At 35.8% G+C, this 14,417-nt stretch overlaps 1 protein-coding gene across 1 annotated transcript; it reads right to left on the reverse strand.

Annotated features, from left to right (window-relative positions):
- Positions 1 to 2,316: 2,316 nt before the first annotated feature.
- LOC146157469 (uncharacterized) lies at positions 2,317 to 5,209 on the reverse strand. Its single transcript, XM_083388221.1, has 7 exons — positions 5,174 to 5,209; positions 4,692 to 4,748; positions 4,134 to 4,247; positions 3,935 to 4,072; positions 3,081 to 3,777; positions 2,817 to 2,954; positions 2,317 to 2,336 (listed from the first exon to the last, which is right to left on the reverse strand). The coding sequence occupies exons 1-7, from the start codon at positions 5,207 to 5,209 to the stop codon at positions 2,317 to 2,319; spliced, it is 1,200 nt and encodes a 399-aa protein (XP_083244347.1).
- Between the last annotated feature and the right edge of the window lie 9,208 nt (positions 5,210 to 14,417).

A 14,417-nucleotide genomic window follows, 5' to 3' on the forward strand; every position in this document is an offset into this window, starting at 1 on the left:
AAGGGCAATAAAAAATAATTTGATTAAAAAACTTTATAAAGTGATTGAAAATGATTACAACAAAAAGTAATTTGATTGAAAAAAGGGCAATAAAAAATAATTTGATTAAAAAACTTTATAAAGTGATTGAAAATGATTACAACAAAAAGTAATTTGATTGAAAAATGGGCAATAAAAATAATTTGATTAAAAAACTTAATTAAGTGATTGAAAATGATTAAGAAAAAGTAATTTGATTTAAAATAGTCTAAATGAAAAGTAAATTTATTTTATAAAGTGATTCAAAATAACTAGAGGTAACCAAACAGTAATTTGATTTAAAATTCTTCCAAAAAGTGATTGAAAATGATTGGAACTTTTGATTAAAGTATCTTTTAAAAAGTGATTGAAAATGATTGTACAAGGGCAATAAATAACAAATTTGATTAAAGTCTAAATGAAGTGTATATTAGGTGATTCAAATTTTCCAATGATCGCTGTCTTGACATACAAAGTTCTTCTCATTTGCTGCTTGTTCTTCTGTCATCCCTACACATGTGCTGTGGAACCACTGTGGACACCGAGAGCATTGTATCCACTGAACTTTTGTAGAGTCATCACATAGTTTGCATTTGTTACGCCTTAGTTTTCCTTTAAGACATGTCCCAACGACAGAGTCATATACTTGCTGGCGATATTCAAATACTGATCCTGATTGCACAAGACTTTTGTTTGATGCAAGCCATTTTGCATACAAACAAACAAGGACCCCACAGCTATCTGTGTCTTGCTGTAGAGTCCGGGGTACGCTTTCCACAGAAGTCAGGGAAAATCCAAACTTTTGAGTCATGAGGTTATTTATAAAAGCAAAAGCACTTCTGACACTCATACTTGTTTGGGTGCAAATCATTTGTGCAGGATCAAGGTATAAAAGTAGTCGTTTTTCAATGTTTGTAGCAAGTAATATCCAATGACGACCACTTGGGTTCCACGGCACAAATATCCACTTTTTGTTAGACAGGGATATTTGAGACCACAACCTCCTGATAGAACCTTTCTGCTGTAATACTAGAGCAACCATAGATGACACATAAAGTACATCATTGCAGCATATGCTGAGTTGCCACATAAAGCCATTGACTATCTCATCGTATAACCACCCAGCACGAAAACTGTGATCATGGGATAGCAAAACGAGCAATTCTCCTCTGTTTATGTGTGGCTCAATAGATTTTATTTGTAGCAGCGATAAACAGTGTGGACCATTTTTTAGTAAGGTATGGTCAACATCGTGATGCTGAACAACATCAAGATTTGGTGTGATCTTTTTCATAGTTTTTTTTTGTATTGGATGACACCATTCCTTGGTAGATGGTGGCAGCAGCATTGTATTGTCATGCTTTGAGGAAAGTTTGTTTGAAACTGTTTCTTTTGGATATAAGGTGGCAACTTGGTTTAGTTTTCGCATTGCATTTGCATGGGCTCCACATCTTGATGCAAAATGATTTGGTTTCGGCTGTTTACGAGGCAGCTCATCATGACAAGGAACGCTGGAGGGACACTTTCGTTTAACTTTTAGAGAAAGTCTAGGAGTTGATATCTTTACTCCATCTTCGCAAGGTCTGCTGGACAACATCCTTTTATTGTCAGACTTATCATTATGAGAAACTCTTATTCCAGAATCATATTTGCATGCCTTTGAAAGTACCTCGATGACAGTAGTGAGATTCTTCTTAACTTCTTTTAAAGTAGTTTCTGATGTGGCATCATATGCCAATTTTTTTATTTCAGCAAGTTGGTCTGCAATGCTTTTGATAGTTTTAGGGTTAGGCTTATCGTCTGTTCTTTTTTCTGAATTCATGACAAAACTTGGATTACTTTTATGCTCTTCGTTATCGTTTAATGTTGCATGTACAGTTTCATCTGTAGTGACAACAGAGCTTTCAACAGAATTTCCTTTGCATTCAATTCCTCCAACAACATTTTGGTCAAGTGTTAAATATACAGAATTGGAGTACCAATTAGGTAAGCTAAACCATGATACATCATCAAATTTATTAAAAATAGCAAACATATGTTTGCATGGCAAAAAATGTTGGCGAAAATCTGGACAAGTGCATTTCGGAAATTCTTCGGTTGATCCAAACTTAACACAGTATTTCTCACTAGTTAAACTGCTTTCCACAGTAAAAAAACTTCCAGTTCTTGCAATGCTTTTAGCATTGATACTCGTTGACTGTGCAATTCTTTGCATGCAGAATTTCACAACTGCATTTGGACGATTTTTTAGATAACATGGAACATTCTCATTGTATTTCCTGTATGAACTGGAAGCTCTTAGATTTTTTTCATCGTACCTGTTTTAATAAAAAAGTTAACAACAAAGATTACCAGTGTTACCTTCTACCAAGAATACAAAATAGGCATGCTGCTCTGTGATGACATCAGAGTTTATCACCTGTATTTCTTTAATGTTAGCTGTCATATAGTTACCTTTGTTTCGCTTCGGGGAGAAATTCTTTATGTAAAATAGTGACTAATCCTGATAATGATTTATCAGTGCGGAATCTCATGTGGCATTCTTTTAGGACTCTATTCTGTCTTTCTACGCCATTGTTTGTTTTGATCAATATTTTCACTCTATCTGCTCGGTAAAGGTACACCCATCGCTAAAACAAAACTATTTTTAATAATTGTCGCTTTACTTTCAAACTAATACATATAAAAAACAACCTCCTTCTCTCTTAGCCACATATTCTCAAAATATCTTTGGAACTTTATGTTGTTTAGCCAAATCTTATTTGACCTCAAATTGTGCAATGTTTTAACAAATTCACTTTCGTTCTCAGCCTGAGCTACAGCTCTGATAAGCTGTAGCAGTGTATCTTTTGTATCTCCGACATTATTTTCTGTCTTTTTTACCCATCTCTCCCATGCCTGCTCTCGGTGAAAATCGCAAATTAATACCCTGCAGTCTGAAAAAATAAAAAAATAAATAAACTAGTTATATTTCACTTGTGAATTTGAATTGAAACTTAAGAATTTGTTTAGATACCTCACCTAAGATTTAGCCTATGGTGTCCTTTATTCTCTTTAATTACCTGTAAAAGTACTTTCAATTGCATTTATCTCAGCATCACATTTATCCGTCATAAAAAAAGAAGGATTCCAATTAGGGCACCATGATTTTAAAACTTTCAGGGCTTCTTCAATATCTGCCTGCCTTTCATTTTGCGTAATAAAACTTGCGACTACCTGGTATCCAACATTGGTTCTAACACACAAGAAAAACAAAGGTAGGGCGTATTTGGATGTTTTATATGTGGCATCCAACAGGCAGATATCTTGTCCATATCGAAGAAGCAGTCTGCGCTGCCACGCAAACTGGTGGACAAAAAGCAATGCTTGCTGGCAGTCAATTACAGGTGCAGATTCATCAGCGTTGTTTGTGACCCTTTGTGAAGTATCTGATCCTGCAATGTAGGGTCTGAACAATATTTTGTCATCACCATGAGCTTCTTCCTTCCATTGATTTACCAACAGTTGGACATTTGTCTGGTCAATTTTTGCAAGCCTGCGTCTTGTAAAAGACTTGCAAAAGTGATTTTGAATGTCCTTCTTTAATGGAAAAAATCTACGATTTGAGCTCTGTGGAAGTTCTTCATTTTTAAAAAGTTCATGGATAACATATAAATTCAGTCCCCTTTTGATCTCTGGCACATTATATATCCCATCGTTCACCATTTCATCAATTTTTTCAATCAGCCTTTTGTCTACTTTTTGAAATATTCCAGCCGCCTAAAATTAATTTATTTCCTAAAATTAATTTATTTGTTTAACAAACTTTATATAACTCATAGATATCACTCATTTTATAAATATGATCTTTAAAGGAGAATGTATACTAACATAAAATAAGGCAACTAGTTAGAAATGTGTTTAATAAAAAGCCAACCTGGCCCAATACATGTCCAGAGTGTTCATCATCATTAGGAAATTTAATGCAACATGCAGACTCCTTTACTAAATTTTCATCATTACCCAAGATTTTTTTCCGTAATTTTTGAACATCAAAGGAAGAAGTTGTGAAGTTCTATTCAATAATGACTTTTAATAAAAGTTCAATAATAAAGTTTAGTCTTTAGAATACATACTTCATATTGAGGAAACTTAAGTATTTCTTTTATTGTTATTTTTGCCTTGCAATCCATTTTTTTGGAACATTGAATGCTTCTGTTACGTTTAAATAGTTGAGGATGATCTAACAACTGTTAAAAATTATAATTTGTTATATAAATTTTACATGTTAACAATATATTTTAATAAAAATGTAATACATGTTTTGGAACTTGGTTTAAATTTTTGTTGCCAGTTTTGTAGTTTTTTCCGTGTTGGCACAGTAATTCCTTGGTATTGATTACAATATATGGTGTACATTTTTCATCCAATTTAATTGCAGTCCTTGACAAATCTAAATACATTGTTGCAATTAGTGATCTTTGGGGTAAGCAAGTGACACTAAATTTATATCAATGGATAAAAATAGTATGAAAAGCTTACCATGAGAATGGCTATTGTAGGTTACAAACTTTGTTGTAGAAAAAATTTCAAAATCCTCGAGAGCCTTCTGACCACTCTTTATAGATGGAAACCACTTAAAAAATAGTTTTGGTAAATTTACTTTAGGTGATCCAGCATAAACAATATTGTACCTTGATGTTAGATTTAATTGTTTCATCATAAGATGCATCGGTGGTTTTATGATGGTTCTTAAAAATATGAACATTACGTTACATTGTTGTTAGCAGAACACTGGCTTGGTGTTTTCCTCCATAGCAATAAATATAGTTACCACTGCTTCCGAATTATGAATTGTTAAAAAGTATCCTTCCTTTTTTTCCAAATTTGAACTAAAAAGAGATTTCCGAATCATCTGACTGCAATTCCTCTTGTATCTACTTTTTTTACACTTTGTTTCGGACTGAAAAATAAAAATGTTTTTATTGTGCAGAGAAGCGCTTTCCAACCAGTTTCTAATGCTGAAGGGTGTCTAAAGATTTTTTTTTTCTGGGGTGCAGTAAGCAATAAATGTTGGAAACGACTGGTGAAGGGTTTCATTAAGTATGAAGAGATGTTTTTCTACCTAAACTGCTTAACCAGGAATGCAAGATTAAGAAACCAAACATCTACATACCTGATATTGTGGAAATATAGTTATTTTTGATAACATCGCACGAACACTTTTCAAATCGTTTTTGTAAATCTTCTGGATTAAATTATAACCTTCTGTCTGGTGTATAATGTATGGAGCATACATTTTCTCATCCCAATAGATTTTACTCCTGGAAATATCTGCAAAAATTCAGTATTTAAACAATTATTATGCAATTTTCTTTGTCTAATAAACAAGACCTCAATATAAATATGTACTAAAATGTCAAGAACTTTAGAAATTTCGGATTATGTTACTGCTATTTGCATAACTTTACAATGAACAAACCATATTTTTCCGAATAAAGTAATTTTATTGTTGCTGTTGATTTTGACAACTCATCCAAATGACATCTGGCATTGTGATAGGACTGAAACCACTAAAATTGTATATCATGATAATAATTACAATGGAAACAAAGTACAATATACTTCACAAGAACAATATAAAAATGTGCAATATGTATACTTTATTTTTTATATCAGAGCAATGCTTGGTTCCTGGTAACAGCCCTGCATGGGAAGCTTCATTGATAGGATTGGAAACCACATTATTTTCTATATAAGGTTTGTTCGGGTCTGGGTGTAGAATCGGGCCTGGGGGTGAAATGGGTCTTGGGGGTGTTACAGGTGGATCTGGGGTTGCCGCGCGTCCTGGGTGTTTAACTGGGTCGAATGGGACACAAGGTAGTTCAGTTAAGAAAATAGGCCTACGGTGAGGGAGACATGTCCGACATTTTCGATATTCCAAAAGGTCAAATTCGCCCAAAAACATCATTTTGAAAGTTTTCAAAACTTTGTTCCGTGCAAAATTCAACAGAGTATAAGACTAAGCATTTTCGCGGGGAAAACACAATTAGGCGGCAAAAAAACATAGAAATCATTTAAAAAAAATATAAGTATTCTATGTGACATCTTGCCCTTTTTCCCATTTACTGGCATAAAGTGCCTACCAACTCAAATATTGTGTGTTGTTTTAATAATGTGGTAGGATTCTAGACCAGCGCCAAAAAAAGATAAAACATTTACACCAGGAACACTAAACATTTTACATGCGATAATGGCCCCTGGTCTACAATCGTACCACAAAGAACACTATTTGGGTTAGCGTTTGAGTGGGAAAATCAATATTATTAAATAATAAATAAAATAATACTTGACTGATTAACTCAACCTCACTCAGCCAAACACTAACCAACACCCTAACCCAAATATTGTGCGTTGCTTTAATAACTGTTCCAACGCTGTGGTAGGATTCTAGACCAGCACCCGATAATTAAGGGTATTATTCGCATATGGTCGTACTTTATTAATCAATGGTGCTGCAGCAATAAACAACGCTACAACAAACAACAATCTGTGCTCAGACGTTCGCCAAAGTCGGAACTGAACGCACTGAAGAGAAACGATGTTTTCGCTTTAGCAAAATCAAACTGATTAGGTAGTTCGTCTTTACAAAAGATTATAATAATAATGATCTCTTAACGCTTTATTAACAAGACAACATAGTATTATAACTTTTAATTTTTTAATTTAGGTTCATTTCTGACTTCGTTTGCCGGGAACTGATTAAGGTTTGGCGGTGTGTAGAAGGTTTAGGCCTAGTTCTAGTCCAGAGTGACCAAAGTTGTTTTAAAACTTCCGGTTGCGAAAGTTCCGGTATATGCCAAATCTCAAAGAGGTTTAAGGCAGGGAGTCGAACCGGAACTTTATGAACCGGTTTTGAGTCAGTTTTTATTAGATTTTAAGGAGCCGAACCGGAACTGAACCGAATAATTTGAAAAAACCTGAACCTTAACCGAACCCGAACCTGTAAACAAAAGCGGTTCGCTCCAGCATGGCGTCACAACTTCTATTTTACAGAGTCAAGTTACGCCATGTTCGAAATTTTATGAAAAAAATATGAATATTGAATAAAAAAATCGTTCATTTTTTATTTTTTAGATATTTCAATATTGAGTTGCTGTTTTTTTAATAAGGCACGGAACTTCGATTAAATGACTTACAATGCAAAGATTATTCTCTACATTTATCGACCCACATTTTGAGATTTAACGCAAATTATATTGTATCTGAACCGGAACTTTATGAACCGTTTTGCAATAACGATGTTCGAACCGGAGCTGAACCGGAACTTTTAAATTACTCCGAACCGAAACTGAACCGGATTCCGAAAAAATCCTTGAACCCAAACCGAACCTGAAAAGTCAAACGGTTCGGCTCCCTGGTTTAAGGTCTATTTGGCCAAATGTAATCTATTTGTCAATATAGCTGGTGTTGGCCAGATTAAATAAAGGACTTCTTCCGTGTCCTCTGTTTAATTTGAATTCTAGTTAACGACTAGCCTACTGGCGATGTCTCGGTGATGTAAATTGATTAGGACCTACCACTGCAAGCGCAATATTGTGCAAAATCTACCCAAATTTTGTAATCAATTAATCATGCTGTTTATTGCTAACTATTGCGTTGAAGCACGTCCGTGTTTTTTCATCCTCGTGTGATGATTTTGTAATGATGATTGCACAAAATGAAAATGCTAAATATTACGTTTTGCGCGGTGATCGAAAAACATATAGCAAATGAACAAAGGCAAATGCCTGTCGTCCCTTGACTGTTTGCGACTGATTGTATCTGAAATGGGTTAACGAAATGATAAACGTTGGCCTATAACATTATAACAGTGGTTCCCAACCTTTTTTGGTGTTGCGGATTGCTACCTTTCCAGTTTTGGGAAACCTGTGCGGCCCCTAATTTTGATACACGCATAAACCCGATTACAATATACAATTTGACGAAATGTTCACATTTCTAGACAGATTGTTTCAAAACTTGGCAAGAATGTCCGGATTTACGCCATAAGAAAGGAAGTAGCCTAAATTAAGTTAGGCCACCGGAACGGTTTAACGTTTTTCGTCATCTCATAACGACTCTTTTATCTCAAACGATGCAATGTTAGTTGTGCTTATGACGTACAAAAAATTAACTGCCGTAAACTTGTAAAATACCTTGAAAAAACAACAATAAGAATTAAGTTATGTACATTTTTATTATCTAATTGTATTTTTCTGAATTGTTCAAGTTGGGGGAAATGTTGTGTTCATTAGGTTAAAAATATGTAAGAAAAAATTTTGCGCAGCGTCCGGGCGCAAAAAGAGCTTATAGTCAATATAATTGGTGTCGCAGAATATAGTTCGGGGCACAAACCCCAAAGTATCTACTAAGGATAAGGATTGACTTTACGTTATCGAGCCCGTCGTACAGTTATTACTGCGTATTTGGTATTATAAGGTCGTTGGCCTTGTTGCTTGTCAAGTTTTATTGTGTTCTCCCGACAAGGGCGCGGGTCAAACGAACATGTGCATTTGCAGTAGACCTACCAAATTTGAAAACGATGAAGCTGCATATAGGCTACTGTAAATGGTAAAATATGGTATGGTGAAACTTTTCAAGCACCTATTGTGAGTAGACAACTTTTATGTTACACATACGAGTTGATTGCTGCAAATCCACCAAATTTAAAATACGTAAAGTGTGTACCAGCTAGAGCAGTGGTTCTCAACCGCCGGTACGCGTCAACTTTCCTGCCGGTCCGCCAAATATATTACAATCTTAAATCTTAACTACAAAATGCAAGATGTTGAAGGCTTGACCATCAAATTTAGAACTTCGCCATCAGCTTCCTAATTTGCAACATTGTGACGTAACATAGAGTTAATGGTCTACTTTGGACTTTATCGTACGTCACAATGCTGCAAGTTTGGTGCCCAACTGTTCAAAAGTAGGCTACAGCTCGTTTAAGTCTTTAATTTTAGGACCAGTTGTATGTGAAAAACTTTAATAGAACCAGCACGTATTACAAGTATGATACCAAAGAGACCGCAGCAATATGCTCATTGAATGGAAGTTTCAATTCTTTGCTTTTAAGTTGCATACTTTTGTCATATTTGGAATTTGGGTTGATTTTAATTTTTGAAGATCCATCGGTCAGCAAAATTTGTTTTAAAATTTTACCGGTCCGTACAATAAAAAGGTTGAGAACCACTGTACTAGAGGCTGTTAAGTCGGAGGTTTTAACGGACTCCACAGCCCTGGATCAGGCGCGGATCTAGGATTTTAGTTTGGGGAGGGCCATAAATTTTTTTTATGATATGACGTCACAATTTTTTCAGATATGACGTCACAAAAGTATGTCATTGCGTGACGTCATAATTTAGGTAAAAATAACATGGGCTGTCCAAACTCGTGCAAAATAACATTATTCGGGTTGTTAAACAAATCAATCCGCGTAGCACGAAAAACAGACCCTTTTGAGCACGAAAAAGTGTAATAAGGTTAGCCCCTACAGTTGGCCGGTTTCCTAGTTTGACCCTGTATGAAGAATATTGCTGAAAGGCGCTACCATATCTCTATTGTCTACACATCTTGCTTTTTCCCGAAAAGGCGAGAGCAACCGCACATGCTTCCGAAAAAGCGCCGAGGTCACGTCGCAATAGTTGTCTTCTGCGGTCGGCTGTGCTTCTCTGACGACACTTCTCTCAATTTTTAAGTTACTGTAATTGTTTTTTGCCAAATAAGCTTGCTAATATGAACAAAACTCTATGCAGAGTTAATCGTAACATTGGATAGGTTACTAAAATCCTTAGCCTACACAGTGGTCGGCAACCTTTTGGAGTCGCTGGCCAAAACCAAACTCAGAAAGGTCTCTGCGGGCAGCACAACATATGTTAACTGAGATTTTGTGTTATTATAACTTTAGAAGAACTGTGAATCAGGTGGGCTTCGGACATTTTTTGCACTTTAAAAACGTGGTTGTCATGACTTTTACGGAGGCAGTAAAGTCTTGGCGCAAAGCGCTAAACAAAGCGTTTACTTAGTTTAAAATTCGAGTTTAAAAAATTTCCACACGTCGTCATCCATACTACTATTAAAAAAGTGTAATAAAACTATCTTGAGGAAACGCGATAAGTTTAATAGTTAATCTATTTCAGTGTTTGTTAACTCTTCCGGGCGCACCTGGCGAGCGAAGCGAGCTCGATTTTTTTGGTATACCGGTATTTCTTTTATATTTCTTACAAGTTTTTGTTACATTTTCCAAAAAAATGGTTAAAAAATATTTGTTCATTATTTTTGCATACGTTTCCGTTTGTCCGCGGCGCACTTGGCAGCCTTCCACGGCGCAACTGTAAAGAAGCGCTGATCTAGTTCAAAAAGAGCATCAAAATGTAAACACACTGGATGTAGAAAGATGATTTGCGCGAAGCGCGATATTTTTCACACTTAAAACAGTTAAAAAAAAGTATTTGAAATGGGCTCGTATCTAATTTGTCAAAGAGGCGACGGGCCGGATGAATTATATTGGCGGACTGATACAGATTTGCATTAACACCAATAGGCTTTCAATTTTACTTGGATTTCAGTACGTTAATTATATAGTCGAGGTCAGCGTACGGCCACATATGCCTTCGCTGCAAAATCTGAAAAACGCCGTTTTGCGCGAGTCGCGAAACGGATTTTACAATTTTTTTGAAATATTCACTATATGGCGCCATTAGCCCGTACAGCACTAAAAAGCTATGTTCTATTTTGGCGAAAATAGGCCATACTACCTAGGAAAGCACGAAAATAAGCTCCTTTTAAGTTAAAAAAATGTTCATTTTTTAATTTGGAGGGGGCCATGGCCATATCGCCCCCCTCTAGATCCGCCCCTGCCCCGGATTCTGTAAGGTATGACATTTATTAAAAGCATGGCTCCTAAGTTCGTAAACTCCACACCCGACCAATGTTAAGCTATAAAAATAAAAATAACAATTCAATTTATTGGGTGTTCAACCAGGAGTAATCACGCCACAGGTCTAAATATTTGGCCTTATTATAGTTAATTTCGACTTTTTGTCACTCGCGAGAGTCCTGGGCATACATAAAAAAGGAAATTTACTCACTTAGTCTAAAATGAAGTGTTGTAAACAATTAATTTTGAAATGGCTGCAGTCCCAGTCCAGTCATTCATAAAATAAGTCGGCCTACCGGTAGCCTACAAGTCAAGTCTTTTCAAATAAAGATATGTCCAAGTAGTACTTGGGTTTTGGACTTTGGAACTTGTGACCCCGTAAACTCTGTCCATTCTGTCTGCCAGCTGAATCGCTCATGCTGTCACTCTAATTATCCGTCGCGTGTTGCAGGTTACAATTCGTTCGTCGAATGGTCGATTTCCTAAGTCGTGTTATGTGTCATGTTTCTAACGAATTAGTAACTACTAGCATAATGTAGGCTATGTAAAAAATGTTGTAAATCGTTAATTTAGCAGTCTTGCATACTGTTCATTGTGGAGTCCAGATCGCGTACGTTACACGGAGGTTAAGAATCGTAGGCCTACGTATATCGTAATTACCTGTAAGTGCAGTTTGTTTATTGGCAATAAATATTATTTCATTGTGGCTGCGCCCCACAGGGGCAAGTCAACTCATGTTCACAAAAACAAAACTTCCAAACTAATAAATCTGGTAAACTCACAAGCAACGTATATAGCAAGCAATTTGTTTTTAGGATAAAAAATTAAGAAAAATAACCCAATTTAAAAAAATGCTTTTAAAACATTAATTTTAAACCAAATAATTTGAAATGACAACACTGCTAAAAAGTAAGTTTTGCGAGGAAATTTATATACTACTTTCCACAGGAGATGAATTTAAACTTTTAAATATGGACAGAGAACATTCGATAACCAGGAGTCGAACCGTTTGCCTTTTCAGGTTCAAGGATTTTTCGGAATACGGTTCAGTTCGAGTAATTTAAAAGTTCCGGTTGGACCGTTGTTGTTCCTAAACCGGATATTAAGTTGCGGTTCGGAAACAATAAAGTTGCGTTAAGCTAAAAATATGGGTGGATGTAGATAATTATCATTGAGTTGTAAGTCATTTAATCGAAGTTGCATGGCGTATTGGAAACCAGCACCCTATTATTGAAATATCTTAAAAAAAAATTCGTTTTTCTAATCAATATTTACATAACATTGGACTCTGTAAAATGCAAGTTATGACGTTATGCTGAGGTGAAACGATTTTGTTTTCTGGTTATAGGATAAGGTCCAGCTCCTTAAAATCTCACAAAAAACGGTAGAGATCCGAAAAAAATTACCCAAACCGGTTCGAGGCCGTGTTTATAACGGCCTTTTTTTTTATATGAATCATAGGCTAACGTGCCTTTAACTGAATATTCTTGTTTCAAAAATGCTATATTTTTTTAACTGAAGTAACCAATGCGTTACTTTCAAAGTTTAGGGGTCATCAACATTTTCCGAAAAAATGTCAAAACTTGATGAGGTAAACAACCTAACAAACCTTTGTTTTCAGTTAAACATTAGGCTAAACCGAAATAATAAAAGTTTTGATAATTGTATCTGGTTGACACGTTTTTTTTGCAGCTTTTTCGAACGTTATTTGCAATTATATCATCGGGATAACCTCTTTCAACAGAGAAAAAAAGTGCCAATTTGTGAAGAACTCCAAGATATTGTTAAAATTTTGTTGGTTAAATGAAAAAACTTTTAATTTTAAAATGTACGTGGACGCGTAGGGTCCACAAAAAACACATTTTTGATAGATATTTCCAAGTGTTTCCTACGATTCCATGTAAAAAAACGTTCTAGATTAGCGAAAGCTGCAATAAACGTTTGTAAGTGCCTTAAATTTTCAATGACGCTTCATGGAATATACGCAGTATTATAGCTAGGGTGAGGAGGAGGGCATAGCCACGTGTTGAGTTTGTCTTCGCAGTAGTAACAACTTGTGAACGGCCAAACAGGATTTGCGAGAAAAACGCATGCAACTATATAGGCTACTCCTATAATACAGTGGATCTTAATATGGGTGCACGAAAGCCAAGTCAAAATTCTTTCGTGATATTTTTTTAAATGAATAGGGTTAGTAAAAAAAAAAGCTTTCAACGCCTTTATATCAATTTTATATTCGTTTGATGAAAAAGAGCATAATTTTTAAACCTACAAGTTTTACAACTGGATTCCATTGTTCATGCCAGGGGCGGGCAACATACGGTGTGCGACGGGATTTTGAGCTGCCGCAAACAGTTTTCGGTGTTACGTGATAATATGGCTCGAGGCAACAGTCTGCCGCAAAGCCCCACTAGTTGCTTACTACGTAAAATAATAGTAACTGTTATAGTGGTTTGTTTTCTTTGTGTTTTGATATTTTGGATTAAAAATGAATTTGGAAGTTAGAGGATTGAATACCCAGATACTTTTTTACTTAATTCAGCAAAATACACTAGGTTTGCTGCGCAATGGAAGTGTTGCCGTGTTTAAAGAGTACAACAACATACGACTCATTCCTCGTATAGGCGGATAAATGTATAGATTCCGGAATACGGCCCGCCAAGAACTTAATTTTACCATATCCTGCCAGCCCACTGTATAAGTTGCCCGCCCCTGGTTTACGTACCAAAGCTCTTCTTGGAATGGTTGCCGTGAAAAAAGGTTAACGACTCTTGTAACAATACCCACGGCATGGCAATCCATAACAACGAAGCATTATTTACAGAGAAGTAAAAGCGGCAAGGGAGTGGGAACTTCTTTCCATTGATCCAAAAAATATGAGAATTACCAATCATACCATTCATATCAGTGATGTTCATATTTCTCTTGGCAAAAAGTGATATTAGGGTGCTGGCGCAGCCACGAATCTAGGGGATAAGAGGATTGGCTAATACGTTACCGGGGCTAATCACAGACATTTTATTGGGACGGGACAAGTTATACTGTAACTAAAACAATTATTTTATCTAAGGTTTTACCGGTAAAAAAAAAAACAGATTTAGCCGAATAAAAAAAAATGCGGAATAGCACTAGTCACGACATGCTTAACTAGTGGATGCCAAATATACATTTCATCTTGTGAACGTTACATTAGAATAGCACTTCTCACTTTTAGAGTGTGTTTCGTAATAAACGAGCTCTGTACCCCTAACAGAGTAAAAAAAATTCGACACGCCGCTGTAGAAGGGCGACGAACTTGGGCTGCCACAAAAAAAGTAACCCAAGATAACAGAAAAGGCCTCCCAATTCAAAACCTAATCAGCCTTAAAAGTAGCACTGTGCAAGATGTATATAAGGGCACTACTACTTAAAGGTGTAAAAATACAGAAAAAATGGGTTATTGAAGGCGGTCGAAATTTTCTCCCGACAATATAATATTAAGTTGTAAAAGACAGTTAGA

The sequence above is a fragment of the Ascidiella aspersa genome, chromosome 4, assembly GCF_963924565.1.
Source record: "Ascidiella aspersa chromosome 4, kaAscAspe10.2, whole genome shotgun sequence".
NCBI lineage: Eukaryota > Metazoa > Chordata > Ascidiacea > Phlebobranchia > Ascidiidae > Ascidiella > Ascidiella aspersa.